At 38.2% G+C, this 17,978-nt stretch overlaps 3 protein-coding genes across 5 annotated transcripts; all 3 read right to left on the bottom strand.

Annotated features, from left to right (window-relative positions):
* Positions 1 to 556: 556 nt before the first annotated feature.
* oscp1b (organic solute carrier partner 1b) lies at positions 557 to 7,702 on the bottom strand. Of its 3 annotated transcripts, none has more exons than XM_085291459.1 (11): positions 7,174 to 7,702; positions 6,775 to 6,816; positions 5,999 to 6,153; positions 5,468 to 5,575; positions 4,889 to 4,969; positions 4,677 to 4,780; positions 4,123 to 4,251; positions 2,944 to 3,013; positions 2,709 to 2,848; positions 2,535 to 2,598; positions 557 to 1,629 (listed from the first exon to the last, which is right to left on the bottom strand). In XM_085291459.1, exons 1-11 carry the CDS (start codon positions 7,283 to 7,285, stop codon positions 1,510 to 1,512), a joined length of 1,125 nt encoding a protein of 374 aa, XP_085147585.1. In that variant the 5' UTR covers positions 7,286 to 7,702; the 3' UTR covers positions 557 to 1,509. The 3 variants fall into 3 exon arrangements, with proteins under 3 accessions (XP_085147585.1, XP_085147583.1, XP_085147584.1); XM_085291457.1 differs by having other exon boundaries at positions 5,468 to 5,635; XM_085291458.1 differs by lacking the exon at positions 6,775 to 6,816 and having other exon boundaries at positions 5,468 to 5,635.
* A 106-nt stretch (positions 7,703 to 7,808) lies between these two features.
* LOC146564024 (cornifelin homolog) lies at positions 7,809 to 9,278 on the bottom strand. Its single transcript, XM_085291468.1, has 4 exons — positions 9,129 to 9,278; positions 8,542 to 8,695; positions 8,323 to 8,459; positions 7,809 to 8,093 (listed from the first exon to the last, which is right to left on the bottom strand). Exons 2-4 carry the CDS (start codon positions 8,651 to 8,653, stop codon positions 7,989 to 7,991), a joined length of 354 nt encoding a protein of 117 aa, XP_085147594.1. The 5' UTR covers positions 8,654 to 8,695; positions 9,129 to 9,278; the 3' UTR covers positions 7,809 to 7,988.
* Positions 9,279 to 10,355: 1,077 nt separating this feature from the next.
* mrps15 (mitochondrial ribosomal protein S15) lies at positions 10,356 to 16,560 on the bottom strand. The gene is made up of 8 exons (XM_085291462.1): positions 16,306 to 16,560; positions 12,117 to 12,185; positions 11,938 to 12,013; positions 11,776 to 11,824; positions 11,585 to 11,669; positions 11,411 to 11,469; positions 10,846 to 11,037; positions 10,356 to 10,596 (listed from the first exon to the last, which is right to left on the bottom strand). Exons 1-8 carry the CDS (start codon positions 16,448 to 16,450, stop codon positions 10,489 to 10,491), a joined length of 783 nt encoding a protein of 260 aa, XP_085147588.1. The 5' UTR covers positions 16,451 to 16,560; the 3' UTR covers positions 10,356 to 10,488.
* Positions 16,561 to 17,978: the final 1,418 nt, after the last annotated feature.

A 17,978-nucleotide genomic window follows, 5' to 3' on the forward strand; every position in this document is an offset into this window, starting at 1 on the left:
GTGTTTCTTGTCTCCCCTTTGCCAAGATTATTGGGAAGACCTCACCAGAATCCTCCTCCCCAACATCAATCTGGAGAAGTGTCTCAGCATGTTTTTCTTGCATGGTATGCTCCATTTTGATGTGTGTGTGCGTGAGTGTGAGACAATCACAGTCTGACTGCAGACATAACACGTACAAGAGACAACTGTTTCAGTAGCAGTTCTCATTAGGTGTTTGTACTGCAGAAGAGAAGTTTTGTGGAGATATTGAAGCATGGTGATTGTAGTTTTCAAATTTGCTGGTAAATGCTTAAGCATACAAAGCCTTAATTGCTCTGACTTTTAAAATGCACTTCATTGAGTCCTCCACAGTGATCACTTTTTTTTTTTTGCAGGATTTTAACTAAGTGGAGTCCCGTGTGATACATTGCTTAATACAAACTGTGTTGCAAAGTCAGATCGCGCCACCTACTGCTTGAAAGTGTTAACTACAACAAGCTGTTTCAAGGTTCATGCCAGTATTAACACTTTGTTGCATCAGAACCCAAACTGGTGATGCATTTAATACAATAATCTGTTCAAGAGATTAGATTTGTTTTTTATTTAAAAACAAACAAACAAAAACAACCCCAAAATCAAACCCCCCAAACAATACACTGCACATTCAATAAAAGCAGCAATATGGACTCGCCTACATAGAAAATCAAGTATACGCAATAAACATATTTACATATTACACAGTCATATTGCATTATGCTATACTATAACAATGTACTCATTTCTATAAGCACATTTCTATACTTTACATACACATCACAGGATAATGGAATATGTCTTACAAGTTGCTCCTCAGACTCTTTTAAGGTAGAACAGTATGATAAACACATTTGTTACCAAATAAAGACTAAAGAATTCATGTCACACTGAAAAAGAGCACTTGGGTTTCCTCCAGTTCTCTCATCACGTAGTCACTTGTTCATTAGAACAGAAGAATTCACAAACTTCTTCTCTGGATGGTGTAAATTAAGATACAATTCAAAAGGGGAATAATTAGAAATAAAGAACCACCAAACTGTGGACTCAGTCTGAAAATTGACTCAAACTGTTCGGTCATTGCAACTGTTAAAATAATTTAAAGAATATTACATAGAATAGAATAAAAGCTGCAAGATATTGCACTGTATAAACACTTGTTTTGCTATTATCACATGGTCAATAAACTAATATACAATAAGCCAACTGTACATTGAACCGAAATACCTTTGTGTTTACAGCAAACATACTATTACAGCTTAATGCTTGCCTCACCACACATTCTTTGTTCTTGAATGCAAATATGCAGCTGATCGTCTGACAACAAAACTGCTCACACCTGCTTTGTAAAAGCACGTGAGCAAGCAGTTTTTCTGGCTGCATGCGATTCTGCTGTAGTGCATTTGCAGGTATGGAAAGCAGACTGGTCTTTAGTAGTGCGGACTGTTGACAACGCAATGTTCCCAATCCCTGGCCATTTCTATCACTGTGACCATGTCACAAACCGTCCATCATGGCCAGAAGGTCGTCCCCTTTGTTGCTGACACTGGGAGACTGATCTCCTGACTCTGTAAATTCACCCATGATCTTGGCCAACTCTGCATTGGCTTGCTGGTCCTGAAAGACAATAAAACGCACCAATCAGAGTGTTGGATGGGCCATTACAAGGATTTGAGCCTCATCACAGTAAATCTGGTTGGTCTGGCAAAGCCTCACATCTTGAATCAATTACTATACAGTCTTAAGCCCAACACTGAGATAAGTAACATTTAGCCCTCAGTGCAATAAAGGTTTTATCAGAGGCAGGAACAAATAGTCCATCAGTGGTTCGACTGGATTTCCCCCACCCCCCCCTGTCAGAGATAAGAAGCCTTGATTCAGTCTTTTTGAAGTTTACCTCTCTTGCTTCTTGGTTCAAAGGGGCGAGCAATAGGGCATTTGTTCGGATCTGAAATGTATCCTTTTTCACCTGCTGTTTGACGGATGCTACTTTAATAAACAGTCTAGAACCTCTATGAAAGCTGTGCTCATGGCTGTTACAATGAGTCCTATAATTCAAATAATTCCATGAAGAGTCCTGATCATGCATTGAGATTTTTCAGAACTAAGGTCTGTTTTCAGATACGTTTCATTTCACTGGAAAAGCAAGATGTTTATATATGGAGGTTAAAGTGGGAGAAGAGCAGCACCCCATCAGAGATAGAAGGGAAAGGGAAGCAGATTGTCTAAAGCATAACAAATACCAGTGTAATTTTGTAAGTTTTCCTGGTATGTAATCAGTTGTGTAGTTTCTGCAGTGACAACAACAACAAAGTTCTCATAGTGTTGAAAAGAACAACAATACTGAGATTTTTAATTTTATAGTCTACCCTTGCCCTTTGATGACAAATTGCTTTTCTGTAAATAAATATGCCAATTACACACACACACACACACACACACACACACACACACACACAAAAATGCTGGATATGCAGCTTTCCTACACAAGTTGGCTGCGATTTAAGGTCATTTAGATTTACCTTGGTTGCTTGGATGTTTATGACTCCATATGAAAGCTCATCGGGTCTTGATATTAATGCCTCTCTGTAACAGAGTCACAGTGTTACTTCTGATTGTTTCAAAGAAAATAAAAAGTATTTTTCACATTTGGAATAGTAATGAAATCATTACATCTGATACATATGGACACTCACTCTTCTTCTTCGTCAGTAGCAAAGAGGCTAATTCGGAAGCCAGTGTCTGCGTTTCCTGGTTTCTGAACTTCTAACCCTCCCATTAACCTGGCCAGCAGGTTCAGTTCCTCTTTGGCCAGAGGGTTTGGAGCAGCGCTGACCTGTTGACACACAACGGTGTGTTAAATTTAAAAGTGAAGTTGTATGCTTTACATTTATAATCGTTTTGTGCGTTATTGAAATTGTCAGTTTTCACCTTTGTATGCTGAGCAGAATTTTTAGATGTGCCAGACATGTGAGTTTCCACTGGGCGACTTACACTGTACCTACATTTGGGTTTTGTTTTTTTTTAAAAAGGGAGAAAACGTGTCAACATACAATGGTGTTCAAACACTGACAATGAAACAGTCTTTCAACATTGTAAGAATGGTTTGTACAATTTTAAAGTGAAAAAGGAAACAATGTACACCAAGACATCTGTGCTCTGTTAAGTTTTGACTAGTGTCAGACCAAAATTTGGTTTTTAGGGCTTTGTGCACATACTTCACAAGGAAATGCCAGATGATGAAATTTTCAAAGCTGTGACTCACTGCTTAAGCTTTTAATGAACAATTCACAGCTTAAGCAATGGAAGCAGCTGCCTATCATTCTGAAACACATCAATTATTAGCAAAAACGGAGGGTGGGGTTTGGAAAACTAAGAACTTTCAGAGAGAAATTGTAGGATTACTAAAAAAAAAAAAAAAAAAAGCTGTTGTTTGAATGCAAAAGGCCTTCGGGAAGATTTAACACGAAGCTGAACTGTTCTGTTGTGCTGCAACAGCTGTGCAAACGTGACCACCATCAGAAGAAAACATTTCCTGTATCCTTACCACAAAACTAAGCATCAGACGTTTGCAAATCAACACCTAAACCAAACCTTGTGCATTGTGGAAACAAGTACTACAGACTGACATTTTTAGAGCTACATTCAGCAAAGGTATATGTGTAGAATAAAAGGATGGTGATTTTAATCAAATGCACCCCTCTCCAGCTGTGCAGGATAGGTTGAATTTGATATGTTTTAGGCTCTTGTGGTAGCCAGTGCAACTAGTAGAAAGAAGAATTAATTAATTTAAGCAAATTCTGGAAACTAAACACAGTATTAGTTAAAAAAAAAAAAAAAAAAAGAAAGAAAAAAGTTGATTGTAAAAAAGAAAAAAAAAAGAAAAGAAAAATAAAGATGCCGTCCACAACAAGATAATGATCCTTAACACAATACACTACCTCAAGGGTGCTTTTGCAGTTCCTTTCATTATCCTTTATAAAGGTTAATCGGGTAATTTCTCTTTTGTGTGCTTAAAATCCCTCTCGTCCTGGCTTACTATCACAAAAAATGAAAACTGCATAAAAACAACAAGGCATGTTTATATAAGGGAAGATTCCAGCATCGTACATGTTTGTGCCCAGTTTTGTGACTCTATCACCAAAGATGTCAAAAGATCCTTCACGGAGTGCAGTGGTATAGTTCCCTCCATTATTGAACTTCAGCCTGGTGAATTCCTCACCTGTACAGCTGAACATCCTACAAAAAAATGACACACACACACGCACGCACGCACGCACACGAGAGAAATAGAGACAGGAAAGCATTTAGTACATAGTATGATAAAGAGCCTTTATTTCCTGCTTAAATGTTTCACACAGCAAATCCTTAAGAATTTTGATCCAAGCTAAACATGCACGGTATCTAAAATTAGAAGTCAAATACTTCTTGAACGAGACCTCTGTAATGCAATTAGCTACAGATAAGCTTACGTAAAATCAGATTACGGTGTCCAAGTAAGATAGCAAAGAGACAATATGCAAGACAAAGCGGCAGACATTAAAGTTCAATGAAAAGAGAAAGAGTATATTATCAAAGCCACTTATTTAGTCTTACTCATTGACAATATTCTTTAAACTTCAGACTGCCTGGGTCTGAGGGATAAGAGCTCTTTACTGTGGTACCTTATCAAGCCAGGGACTTGAGTGCCATGGGGCACAGGACCACTGGTGGGAAGAACAAAGCGGCCATTTGAATTCTGCACTTTGTCCTTGAGGAAAATAGATACCTGCCATAGAAGAAGGTACAAACACAGAGAAAGTAAACATTAACTGAACAAGCAGGAAAAAATTAGTTATACCATCTTCATAATAAAAAGTCACAAATGATGACTCACCCTTATATGCATGTCTTGAAAGAAGATAAGAAGAGTTTGTCTAATCAGCTGGAATTCACCACTGGACAAAGGCGTATACATCTAAAAATACATATTGGTATTAAAAAAAAATCTAAACTGATGAAAACATTTATTTATGCTGGCGGTACTGGCAACACAGAATTGAAATCGCTAGCTTAGATGGCTTTCTTTGTCTTAAGTGGGCCTTCATAGCTTGCTTGGTCATTTCTAACACAAGAGGTGAGTTTTGTCTTGGAGGAGAAGGCCTGAGGAGAAGTAGTGACTCTCAGTACATCACCAGCTGCAGTATAAGAGTGTTAAACCAGTTCATATGCCACGTGATTACACTCTTATTAAGAATGTCCTTGATTTTCTTTCCCCCATGAGCTTTTCTTATCTTCTTCATTTATCTTTATGTAGTTAACCAAGGGGAGCTTCTTTGCATGCTACTTTTTTTAAAACCATATACATCTTGCTGCAAACTGCAGGAAAAAAAAAATCCCCACAAGCAATATAAAATATTTCTGACTATATTTTCTTGTAACAAATGTGAAGACAGCAAAGTCCCACATGTAGTACCTCTATCAGCTGTCGGTAAGTCTCATCAACCTGGCTGAGAATGCTGGGAGTATCTTTCACAAAGTCTTTGATTGCATCCATGTGGTTGAAGGACACAAGGAGGATGTCCTTAGGTCGTGGACAGAGAAGCACCTGATACTTAAAAGCCATGGTCATCAAGTCATAGAGCTATGAACAGGGACACATTCATCAACACATTGTCTTAGGCATCAGAAAAATGCATGCTGTTGTTGAGTGATAAACAGTAGAGGGAGACATAGTATGTAAATGAATGTGCCTTATGCTTAAACACAACAAAAATGTTACATTATACACTTGATTTATATTGATTGGCATGAAGGCAAATCTAATGTAGATCCAATATGCATAATGAAAAGGCTGTGATAAAAACATCTCTGTGTGGTTTTGAAGAAATGTAACTGGTGCATGGATAGAAAGTCAATGCTTGTAATTAAAAATGCAAACAAAATATTGGGAGCACAAGAGTAAATTAAAAACACACAGGCTGTATATGAATACATGATGTCTTACCTTGTCCATACTAGCTTGATTGAGTCTCATTATGGATGCGTGGGCCAACCTGTCAAACACGGTCCGTAGGGCCTTCTTGGAATAAAGCTCCTGTGGCTTAAAAAGCTCCTCCAGGAACTTTTTGTTAAACATGGTGGTGATGATGTCATTCATAACTATTCAGACAAGCAATTAAAGCACAAAATGTTAATTAAGGTTAGACAAATGCCCTTCCCATACTATTAGCTCAGAAGCAGGCAGATTAGCGCTCTACACTCTACATTGCCGAAAACGAAACCCAAAGACCCTAACAAAGCAGCAGACCTATTTATCAGAAATCCTACAGCCAAAGATGTTTTTTTGGAGGGTGGGGGGAGGTTTTGCCTTTTTTTTTTTTTTTTTTACCAGTATTGCAGGAGCAATACTTACCTTAACTAAACCTTTAGGGTTTACTTAAAAAGTGCTTACATTTTAGATCACTCAAGTTTGGGAAAGTAACATTATTTTGTGGCTAACTTACTGGAGGTTCAAGGTATATGACTAATTCACTTTGGTTCATGAAGTGAAGTAATTTGTCCAGCATATGTATGCGAACGCCACCTTGGAAGCTTGAAAACTGGAGTTTTGGAATACAGACACACATAAGAAAGGTTGTTACAACCAATGAAGCAGGACATTGTTTGTCAGCTCATCCGTTATTCATTCATTATTTACGCATGGCATGGGTTCAGGCTAAGCCAAAGCAGAGCAAAAGAGCTACTAATGCATCAGCGCCTCATTGCATCTTGTAATAATACCTCTCTTTCTGTCCGCCTCTATCCAGCCAGGTATTGTGGAAACTTTATCAATCCAAAGGGAAATGGTACGTAAGTAAACAGCTGATTTTAAGACTGCCACGTGTGCTGGTGGTTAATGCTTAACATCATCTAATATCATTTTACAACAAACCAGTGATATCTTTTAAACTGACAGAGCGGCAACAATACACAATTGTTTTACAGGGCTTCCAGTCACACTCTCCTACGAAAAGACATGTCTTATTTTGACTTTCTGATTCGACAGAGACACCGACATCATCAATACAGAAACAAGTAAACGAACAACATACACGTGCACTTACTGCGGTCTAACATTAATATTTTTTCTGAACAGGATAACAATTGTGTTGCTAGCTGGAAAGCTGCTAAACTAGCTACCTTTCTTAGCTTTGTCAGCAGGGATATTCTGAGCTCGGAGACGCTGGTCTAGGATGTACAACATTTCCCCGCCGAGATTAATGAAAAGCAGCGGCAGAGTCCTTGAAGACATGATGGAATTTGAACAGCTGAATCTTTCCAGACAAAACAGCTAGCTCGAATGTTTTAGCTGGTGGGTGGTCTGTCTGTTTGGTAAAGCCGCTTCTGGTTGCCAGGCCACGAAATAAATAGCCAATCAGAGCCCTATGTAGTAAATACGTAAAAGAAAGGGGCGGGATTAGACGAGGTACAACCGCGTTGTAAATTAGGAGCTCACTGATTAGAGATAGATGGACCATTTTTCACCATGTAGTCATACATATTATATAATTATATATAATATAATGCAAACCAGTGGTTTCATGGCAAGTCTAAGCATTCTAACCAGTACAATTCGACTTATATGACAATTATAACGATATTATAATTCATAAGGAAGATCAACCTTTTACTCAGCTGCTCACAACTGATTTACGATAATACCCAACAATCTTTTCTAGAAGCTTTCTTGGACGTTTTTAGTTGCATAACTCTTACGTTGAGAAATAAATGATATAAGGTGAGCCATCAAATTTCAAAAAGTTGTTCAAAAAATGTGATGCCTGTTGAAAATGCACTTTATTTACAATAATACACAATTGCTCTTGCAAGTTAGGGCCAAAGATTTAATACACACATAAATGCATACTTCATTAAATGCTTTTTTTGGTTTGCATGAAAGCTCCATGGGTAAACAAGTTACTTCCACAATAGCTGAGCATCATGAAAAACTCTTGTTACTGTGAAATCTCTCCATTCCTGATGCGGATTTCTCTTGCCATCCTGCACATTTCACAATGTCCACAGAAGAAGATCATCAAGGCGTCGTTGCATATTGTTCCCTGTGGTTAAAAGATTGCATAAATTACAGAAATGTTGCAGATTTCTCAATTGTGGGAAACGCAAAAAATTTCCCATGTTTGCAAATTTCCCATGTGTCTTTCATAAAAGCAAGACTGAAACAGACTATCATACGTGCAATACTTACAACCTAAAGACTAATTGCATAAGGTACGGTATTCTGAAGTTTGGATTTTATAATAACTGCATTGAGTTGCATGGGTAACATACCTGAATACCATAGGTTAATCTCATGTGAGTCCTCATGGCTGTTAAGCCTCCAGGCACGCAACCCAAACAGCAGTTTTCACCATACTTATTTGCTGTGTAGCAGCTCAGTGCCAGTGGACAAAAACAACCGACGGCACCTAAACAACACGAGTACATTTATGAATGTCTAAAACGAACAAAACAAAGTGTGCATGCACAAATGATGTGCCTTGTACTTACAGACCAAACAGTCACTGCAGCAGGCACACAAGCCTGTGCTCCACTCTCCTGTTTGAACATTAGTCCCATAGCCGCCAGCACCTGGTTGATGGGTGACCACTGGGTTTGACATTTGGATTACTTGGTCTGTTTATTTGCTCTGTGGTTTAAGTACCTAGTCAAAAACATATTAGAGAGCATTAGATATTTGCACACTAATTAACATCACATATTTACAGAAAACCCTCCTCAACACAGCATGCAACAGTTTACTCTGTCATTTGAGGTAAATCAAATTATGATTTAAAAAATACTTTTTGGACTTTCCCTGTAAAATATATATTTCTAAATAAAACATTGTTGCAGGAATACGTTAGTGTAACATGGACTATTTTCACAATATCGTATGAAAGAGAGTCATGTATGTGGTTTTTAACCCAAAGAACAAATGAAAGCCCATGTTATCTTGTATCAAGGCAGCCATAACGGAAAGGCCAACTTTTAACTATAACATGCGCACGAATTGCAAATATAATTTTTATGTTTAATTTAAGAATATTTAACTTTTAAGTTTATCTGCTGCGAAAGGAAAAAATGGTGTCACTTACCAGAAGAGTGTGAGAGTATGAGCTCCACCTGCTCAAAATGACAAGTTGCACACCACACAGGAAATTGTGACGAGCTTGAGCTGTGAAACGCTGGTTTGGCAACAGCCTGCACTTTCTGGGGACGACAAAGATCTGTGGCGATTCACTGGCAAAAAAATCAGTCCATTAACAGGAATTGCTTCTTTTTTTTTTAGTCTGATAAAGTGTACAACCTCAAATCACAAGGTCACAAGCACATGTATGTGACTAAGAGTTTAAAGTTTTTCTGATCTCATGACAGATCAGTAGACTTCAGGGAAGCCATGCAGTTAGAATTGTTAAGGTCACACTTTCATATGACACCCACAAATGCAACACGTTCTTGTCTTGAGGTTTTAATCTATTAGAACACTATATCACTAGTGCAGTATGCAAAAGAAGGGATGGATTTACTCAGGATTTGAATAAGCACAAAACTATACGAAACTAAAGCCTTCTTTTCATATTAATGTATAATGTAAAAATAGCTTTTAATGAAAATGTCGGTCTTGTTATACCCTATATGAGAATTAAATTAACCTTGCCTCGTGATGTTGTACATTTAAATCCGATGCTTTAGCAACCTCACCAATTTTTACCAATATAACACTATGCCAGGAATGTCAGGAATTCTTAATTCGATTTTTTTAACAATTTCTCTCTAACTTGAATTAACTTACTGTACATTTAAACAACACTCAAAAAGATAAATGATACTGCATTCTACCAACAAGCATTTTATGACCCTAAACATAGTCAATCTCATGTTTCCACAAAGCCTGAATACTGCTTCAACAGTACTCTTCCAGGAAGAAGTCCTTATCTGATATGCCTCAACTTGGTACAAATGAGGTGAACTGCCACTGACAGCTGATTAACAAAACATAAAAACAAAAACAAAACACACACCGGTGCTGATATGAAGCCATAATAACGCACAGAGTCGATCTAGTGATAATATTTTAGCGCTAGCTTTTTGCCATGGTGGTTTAACACAGAGTATCCTCTCAGATAAAATGGAGAATTTGCAGTGTAGGTTTATTTCTAATTAGCATATTAATACTATACTTGAGTTTCTGGCTTCCTGGTTTTCTAAAATGAGATCTTAAATTAATACATCTAGAAGTCATGCTTTAGTTCAATTACAATTTGGAGGATTATTCCAACCCAGCTTTCTCAGATATTTTATTCTTATTAATCTTTGACATCTCCAGACAGTTCTGGTATCAGAATGACAACAATAGAAAGTAAAATCGTGTGACGGCAGCATGGGAAAACCATTTATTTATCTACATGATACATCACTACATCTGAAGGTGTACAGATTGTGGCTTTTGTCTCATTAGATCTCAGCTGCATTTGTCTTTGCTGACTCCGTGTCTGTGGAGCCTGAACTCTGCTTTATCTTCAGCCTCTGCTCTGCTTTTTGCTTTTGCACTGCTTTGAAGACCTGAGATGACACACACAGACACACAAACACATATGACCAAGTGTTAGTGGGGGGCATAAAATAACACCTTTAATGTATAGAGAAGAGTTTCCAGAAGGCTTGAGTAATGCCCTAGATGCTCTATATGCTACACTTCCATTACACTTGTGTGTAATGGAAAGTTTTAAGTTTTTCCCAACAGATATGAGTATACATTAATGTGCAGAGATGATGTAGACTTAATAAATAACAGCTTCATTTATTTGCTACCTTAATGCAGAATTCTTTCTTGGCCATCCAGCGACGGGTGGCCCGTCTGTAGTACTCTGGGGGGAAGGTGTATGTGATGCCCAGCTGCTCACACACTTTCTCAAAGGCATCGTAGCGAATCAACCGAAGGTGTTTCAAAATCTTTTTCCTTCGGTCAATGGCCATAAGCATTCGCCTCTTGTTTGCTTTATCCTAGCATCAAACAACACAGAATATCGAAAGTAAATACAAACAGAGCAACATGCGCTAGAAATCAGGACACCTACTGAGGAACAGCTGCTTCGTCATGCCACATAAAAACAGTTGTTAATTTTAATAAAATTGTTTAGGCTATGATGTAACACGGAAACTTCCGACCTTGGCCATGCTACGCATCTTTTTATTTAATGTGGGGGAGTACACAGGATATCCTGTAGCACATGCAGGCCTCACAAAAGCAGAGAGGAAATGTGGAGAGACGTATTCATACATGAAACTTCCAGTGGTGAGAGTCAAGTGCTCTACATGTGTTACGTCATTTTAATCTGTCAACCTGCTGATTAATTTAAATGAATTTTATTCTCACCTTATGATGTTTTTGCAAATGTTCCTGGTAGTTTCGGATTCTAGCAGTCAATATAGCCACTGAGGAGAGAAAGAACAGGAGAATTTCAACACCGCATAATAAATAAAAATTGTATCCCGTGTTTTTTTCAGTGAAGAAACTATGTGCAACATAATGAAAAATATAGCACCTCACCTTGTACTTCCTCTGAGCTTCGGTCACTCTCATCTCTCTGGACCTTTGCAATTAGCTGTTCTTGTTTTAGCTGTAGCTTTTCTTTCTGAAGATGAGATTATTATTATTAGTTATTAACGCTGAACTACTTGTTTATGCCTCTGCTTTCCCACAAGAGGGCCAAACAATGTACATAAAAAAGACAAACTTACATGACTAGCCAACTCCAGTGAAAGAAGCCTTTTGACAAGATCATCAGTTCTGTTAGCAGAAAATACAATAGTGTTAGAAGAGTAGACCAATCACTATGTGCGTCCACTTTTATAAAATAATTAATAGAAAGTCTGAATTTGAATCATTTTGTATATGTTTACGTTTGAGCAAGGGGAACAGCTGCATAATCCATCTTCAGCATTGTTGGAGGAAGATCGTTGAGTTGGCTCTCAGGTCCTGGAGGAAAAATACTTTTTGGATTTTTCTTTCTTTAACTTATGTACACATTTATAAATGCTCACATGCACACACTATGGTGATGAGAGTTCCTCTTAAATACCTGTCTTCTTCTTCTTTGCAGCCCGGGCATAGTGTCTCACTGGCTGTGGAACAGCAAAGCTTCCTGCAACTGAGAAATCAGATGCATCACTGCAAACATCCACGTTTAGTAGATTCAAAATGTTACTTTCAGTTGTTATTCACAAGAGATCACCACAGCAGGTAGCTCCACGTGTTTGGTTTGGCCGGATTCTCTCATGATGTAACCCCGAAAGGATTTGTGCCTCCCTCCAGGGATCTAATTCTCCCTCAAGGGATCGAATTGGGGATTGTTCACTTGTCTGGCAAATGTGTAAAACACTACACTACAGAGCCACTGCTTAGGAGATTAAACTCATTTTGAAAGTAGAAGGGAACAAGGGAATCGTTGCTTTGCTAATGATTTATTTTATTAAAAAAGGCCTCAATTTCCTCAGCTGAGGTCAGTATTCATGATTCCAAAATCAGAATCAGAATCAGAATACTTTATTGATCCCTGGGGGAAATTATTTTTTGTTACAGTGCTCCATTTTAAACCAACATTAAGACAAGACAGACAATACGCTAACTAAGAATAGTACAATATATACATATATATACATACATACATACATAAGTCACTCATAAATAAATAGTTGGAAAAGAAACATGTGTAGTTGTAGCAGCAAACAGTGTGTTAAGTGGATGCGTTGTACAGGGAGATGGCCACAGGCAGGAATGATTTCCTGTGTCGTTCAGTGGTGCTTTTCGGTAATCTCAGTCTCTCACTGAACGTGCTCCTGTGACTGACCAGCATGTCATGGAGTGGGTGGGAGGTGTTATCCAACATTGTCTTTATCTTGGACAGCATCCGCCTCTCCGACACCACCTTGAGGGAGTCCAGCTCCATCCCCACAACATTGCTGGCCTTACGGATTAGTTTATTAAGTCTGTTGGCATCTGCGACCCTCAGCCTGCTCCCCCAGCATGCAACAGCATAGAGGATCGCACTGGCCACAACAGACTCATAGAAAATCCTCAGCATTTTCTGGCAGATGTTGAAGGACCTCAGTCGCCTCAAAAAATAGAGACGACTCTGGCCCTTCCTGTAAAGTGCTGTGGTGTTTTTAGCCCAGTCCAGTTTATTGTCAATGTGTACTCCAAGGTATTTATAGTCCTCCACAATGTCAACACTGACCCCCTGAATTGAAACAGGGGTCAAGTGTTTCCTGGTCTTCCTGAAGTCCACGATCAGTTCCTTGGTCTTTGGAAGACACTCAAAACACTCGCATCTATGGGGAAGTTCCGGGGCAGAAACCACTGCTGCTAATCTTGCTGATCGCTCAAAAACCTTTGGGGTCAGCATCATAAGCACATAATAAAAATAGTCAAGTGTGATTCCTGTTACTCCTTCTCGAGGTGAATGATTTACTGTAATCGACGGAACTATGAATTCTGCGCTCTACCAGAAAATCCCGTAAGAGAATGTCCAGCAATCATTTTGTACCCTGAAGCTCAAGCGCACTTGGCTTATGCAACAGGACAATGATCAAAAACAAGCCAGCAGGTCCTCTGAATGGCTTTAAAACAACAACAGAAAAGACAAAAAACAAAACAAAAAAACCCCCCAAAACAAAGCAAACAACAGAAAATTAAAAATACAATGACAGTTTTGGAGTGGTTTATTCAAAGTCCAGACTTAAATCTGATAGAAATGCTTTGACATGACCTTTCATGTCATTGTGACTAAAAGAATTCCACAAAGAGTGAGCCAAAAATTCCTCCACAATGATGTGAAGGACTCATTGCCACTTATTACAAATGAATGACTGCCAAAGGTAACACAGTGTTCTTAGATTTAGATGAATTAATTTTCCACATAGGTTGAGGTAGGTTTGGGTAACTTTTTTTCTCTTAATAAATGAAATCACTAAAAAAAAAAAAAAAAAAAGCCTTTTCTATTTACTAGGGTTCTCATCTTCTATTGAAGTTTGTTTGATGATCTGAAATATGAGTGTGACAAATAAGCCCAAAGACACAGCAAGAGCGTAAGAGAGCTGTATGAAAAACAACAAAGCCTGAAAGTTACTTATAATCTCTAACATTTATTTGTGAATAAGCTATTTTAAATTATGAGGAGTATTGTCCCTCTAAATATTATCCCGAAATACTCTAAGATCTTCCTTCCTATAAGCATGAATGGAAATGATTCAAAAACACACCAGGTAATAGGGTAGCATAAGCAGACCCCTAAGTTCTGGGATAACTTGACTATCCTATTTGTAGAGAAACACCTCTCTGGGATAATACATAATAAAAACATTTCTGCTGCAAGCTGAGTTGTCAGAAAATCATTGATTTATTGTAACAAAACAAAAAAAATACGTAAATGAAATCTACAGGATGATGAAACGACTCATGAAGCTTAATTTGCGTGACTGATGGAGAAACTTGTAGAGTAAAACTAAGATAATCTTTCTAAAACGGTTGTCAAACACTCACCCTAAAACGCAACTATGTACATATCAGATGGTGATAAGAGCAGTGGTTTTCAATATCAAAACAGCAAATGATGTCACTTCCTCTCTAATGTTATGCGACAGTTCAGCCCTCCTTCAAAAATCCACCAACGTGTGCAACTAATATTGCAATCCACTGAAGGAAACTCATCAGGAAAGAGCTTTTCACCGAGTTTTCACCTGGCAGTAATCTTTGCTGTTGAGAATAGTTTAATAGAAATTCTCTGTACCTTATTTTAAAGTTATCAACAGCAGAAACCAAAGTAAAAAATTTCAAGGTAGCATACATTTTTCTTGAGACACTGCTGGTGATTTCAATTCTGATAGACTGCAGTGTACAGCGTACAAACCTTGGGTTAAAAAGTATTTATTTGCTGTATTAGTCATAGCACTGTAGAGAGAAGCGGCCTGCAAGCCAAACAGCTCTTATTCATGCCTGTCACTGAAGGGCTGGCAAACCTGTGACTGTCAGTGCATAGGCTGCAACAGTGAGAAAAAAAAGAAAGAAAAAAAAAGCTGTCATATTCTAGTAGACTTGAGGGGGAAAATGAAAGAAAAGCTTCTGTAGATGCTCCAGATATTATGATAAGAAAGCAAGATATTGCATCAGATTAAGCAGCAAAGAAGTGCAGAAGGGGCGATAACCACAAAAACATTTAGGGGAGAAAAGTTTCAAGTAGCTAAAGCACTACACTGTTACCTAGTCCTCTTTTAGAGGCTTCGTGTCAAAAATATTTCTGATATTCTTTTTGTTTGTTTCACACCCTGTGTGTGCAACAACCCTCTGATTAGCAGGCATCAGTTTTGCACACAGAGGTGTGTGAAAAGAGCTGTGAGAGGCTCTTCAAAGTCCCTCTATCTGAGAGTTGACAAGCTATCCTGTCTACTTAGAAATTACACACAAATCAACCCCCCAAAAAGCAAAACTCAGATGTCCCAGTTTTCCACACAGCATGTATTTATTGATCTGTGTGGGAGCTGAGACTGTGTGAAAAGTATGAAAAGAGAATCAAGACTCCACATGAAGATGTAACCCGGTTTGTGCACACCAGGAGATCCTTGCGCACTTTAATAGTTTTAGACTGTCGTATGCACAGAAAGTTTTTGGAAGGGAAAATGAGCAAATCTGCAACAAAGGAAGCAGGACTTAAAACAACAGCCAATTCAGACTGTGAAACTGCCCTGCGTTTACACTGCTTGGTTTTGCGTGTGGCATCATCTCCTACCTGAAAAAATATATATCAGCCACACATAGTTGTACACATTTGAAACTCTACAAATCTGTAAGAATCTATGAGAAATCCCACACTTGGCATTTTTCATAGACTCAACAAAAGAAATATGAACATATGGGTTTTTGTGAAAGACTGTTTTCAATGACAAGTAGCTGAGCAGCTGACGAAACACCTGCCAGTAACTTCACACTGTCTTGGTGGTGTGGAGAGAACTGTGTGATAGAAAAATGAATTGCGTAGGGAGGCTGTGCAAAGCCGATTACTACACTTTGGAGTACGTTATGATGAAAATCGTTTCAGACGTCAAGTATGCGGTCTTTCCGCTTATCAGGGTAACATGTAGCTCCGCCAACAGTGCCGCCTGCCGTTCGTGTTAGTTACTTCCCAAGAAGACCTAGCGAAATTACGAACTGCTCACAGAAACACATGTTTTGACTGATATTTACCCACAAGAAAGTTTTGTCTTCCTCACACTTACCACTTCTCACGTTTGGTCCTGACAGTAAACTCGACCTGTTCGTCCACGGTTTGACTGATGCAGCACAACAGAGAGCTGCCGAGCTTTCCCGCAAAACACTAGCTTGGACCTTGAGAACTGCCCTCAGGCCTATGTTTGTGAACATGGCTCACAGTATAGATAACAAGGACGGAGAATAAACTGTCTAAAACTGCTGAAAAATTCGTCCAATAATCACACTCGACCCCTACATGAGGATCGCCATTTTGGTTAGACTAAACTAGCCGAGTAGCGATTGCGAGATGCTGTACTAGGCTAAAATAACAATCCCAGAGCACGTCGATAAAAACGAGCGTAAAACGACTTTTGGAATCTTTCATCGTTACATTTCATTATTATTATTATTTTCAGTGACAATTGTTTGGTTTAATAATTGAAGCAGTCACAGTTAATGAGAAGTGCCCCCTCCCAAAATTATTACTGTTACTTTTAAATAAAAAGCAGTAAAAAGAGCACTGATGGTAATAAACTGTCAATTTATAACTGCTGACATACAATGCTGTGCAAACCTCCTAAAATACTACCCGTTTCTTTGCTGGGAAAAGGGGAAATTGGTGTATTGAAATGGGGAAATACAATATATAAGACAAAAACAGAGTTTGTACAATGCTAAATTATTTGGTATGACCACATTCTTCAACATAACCAGGACTCTCTTGGGCAAACTTTCTTGTAGTTTGAAGTATTCTTCAGGAATAACTTTCCTGGCTTCCAGAAGGATATTCAAATGTTCTCTGGATGTTGACTGCCTTTTCTTTCATTCTCTGTCAAGATGATCCCACACTGATTCAATAATGTTGAGATGTGGACTCTGGAGAGATCAATCCAGGACGCATGATGATCCATTTTGTGTTTAATTTCTATGCAGGTATGCTTTTTATTGCATTTTCCAGTGTGTTTGGGATCACTGTCATACTGAAAAATGAAGCTTTGCTAATTAGACACTTTCCAGAGTCGTGTGGTGGATCAAAATCTGATGGTACATTTCTGCCACTAATTCGTACAAGAAATGCAGCTCTGAACCTGGACACAGCTTCCATTTTCTCTATTCTGACCTCCTATTAAAGATTCTTTGAACCTGAAATTTTTACATTTGGATTCACCGCTTTACAAGATCAATTTCCACTGATTTTTCAGTCCAGTTCTTGTATAATTCAACTTAACATTACTTTTGTAATATAACTTTTCTCCCCTTTTCTCCCTATATCCCAGAGAGACTCGAGAAATATGTCCAGTCTTTGTGAGTCCCCCCTTCCCCTATTTCTTAAGAACACGACTTTCAGATGCTGGTTGTCTGCTGTAGATAATTTTTTGGCCTGACCCTTCTTCTTTTTGTCCTCCACTAGTCAAGTGTCTTCTGATTTCTTTTAAAGCTGACACTGATATGCCAAGTTTTCATCCAGTAATTCTTTGAGAATCATCATGTTGGTGCAAAAATATTATTTTATGCCTGCCAAACTGTTCTCTTTGACAATTTTCATATATTTAACTAAACAAAACTAAAGTCAAACAAATTATATGTTTTGCAACAAATTACTGCTAGAAAGAACGTACTGGTTTAAAATTGGTTCTCTGTTAAGTTGTCTGTTACAGATGATTACTGTTACTAATTATCCTTTATACAGCTTTTATAA

Source organism: Mchenga conophoros, linkage group LG11 (genome assembly GCF_057382185.1).
Source record: "Mchenga conophoros isolate Kocher_MC1m ecotype Shallow Benthic linkage group LG11, M_conophoros_male_GT1.1, whole genome shotgun sequence".
Taxonomy (NCBI): domain Eukaryota; kingdom Metazoa; phylum Chordata; class Actinopteri; order Cichliformes; family Cichlidae; genus Mchenga; species Mchenga conophoros.

Bases quoted from the DNA above. Each gene is read 5' to 3' on its own strand.
- oscp1b (XM_085291457.1), bottom strand. From the start codon at position 7,285: ATGTCTTCAAGGACTCTGCCGCTGCTTTTCATTAATCTCGGCGGGGAA. The intron at 6,817-7,173 runs GTAGCTAGTTTA...GGATTGATAAAG, and splicing joins TGCTGACAAAGCTAAGAAAG to TTTCCACAATACCTGGCTGG. The intron at 4,781-4,888 runs GTGAGTCATCAT...CTTCTATGGCAG, and splicing joins TTCAAGACATGCATATAAGG to GTATCTATTTTCCTCAAGGA.
- LOC146564024 (XM_085291468.1), bottom strand. From the start codon at position 8,653: ATGTCAAACCCAGTGGTCACCCATCAACCAGGTGCTGGCGGCTATGGG. The intron at 8,460-8,541 runs GTAAGTACAAGG...CGTGTTGTTTAG, and splicing joins CTGCAGTGACTGTTTGGTCT to GTGCCGTCGGTTGTTTTTGT. The intron at 8,094-8,322 runs GTATGTTACCCA...TTTTAACCACAG, and splicing joins GATTAACCTATGGTATTCAG to GGAACAATATGCAACGACGC.
- mrps15 (XM_085291462.1), bottom strand. From the start codon at position 16,450: ATGTTCACAAACATAGGCCTGAGGGCAGTTCTCAAGGTCCAAGCTAGT. The intron at 11,825-11,937 runs GTAAACATATAC...TTCTGCTAACAG, and splicing joins GCTGTTCCCCTTGCTCAAAC to AACTGATGATCTTGTCAAAA. The intron at 11,470-11,584 runs GTGAGGTGCTAT...TTCTCTCCTCAG, and splicing joins AAGCTCAGAGGAAGTACAAG to TGGCTATATTGACTGCTAGA.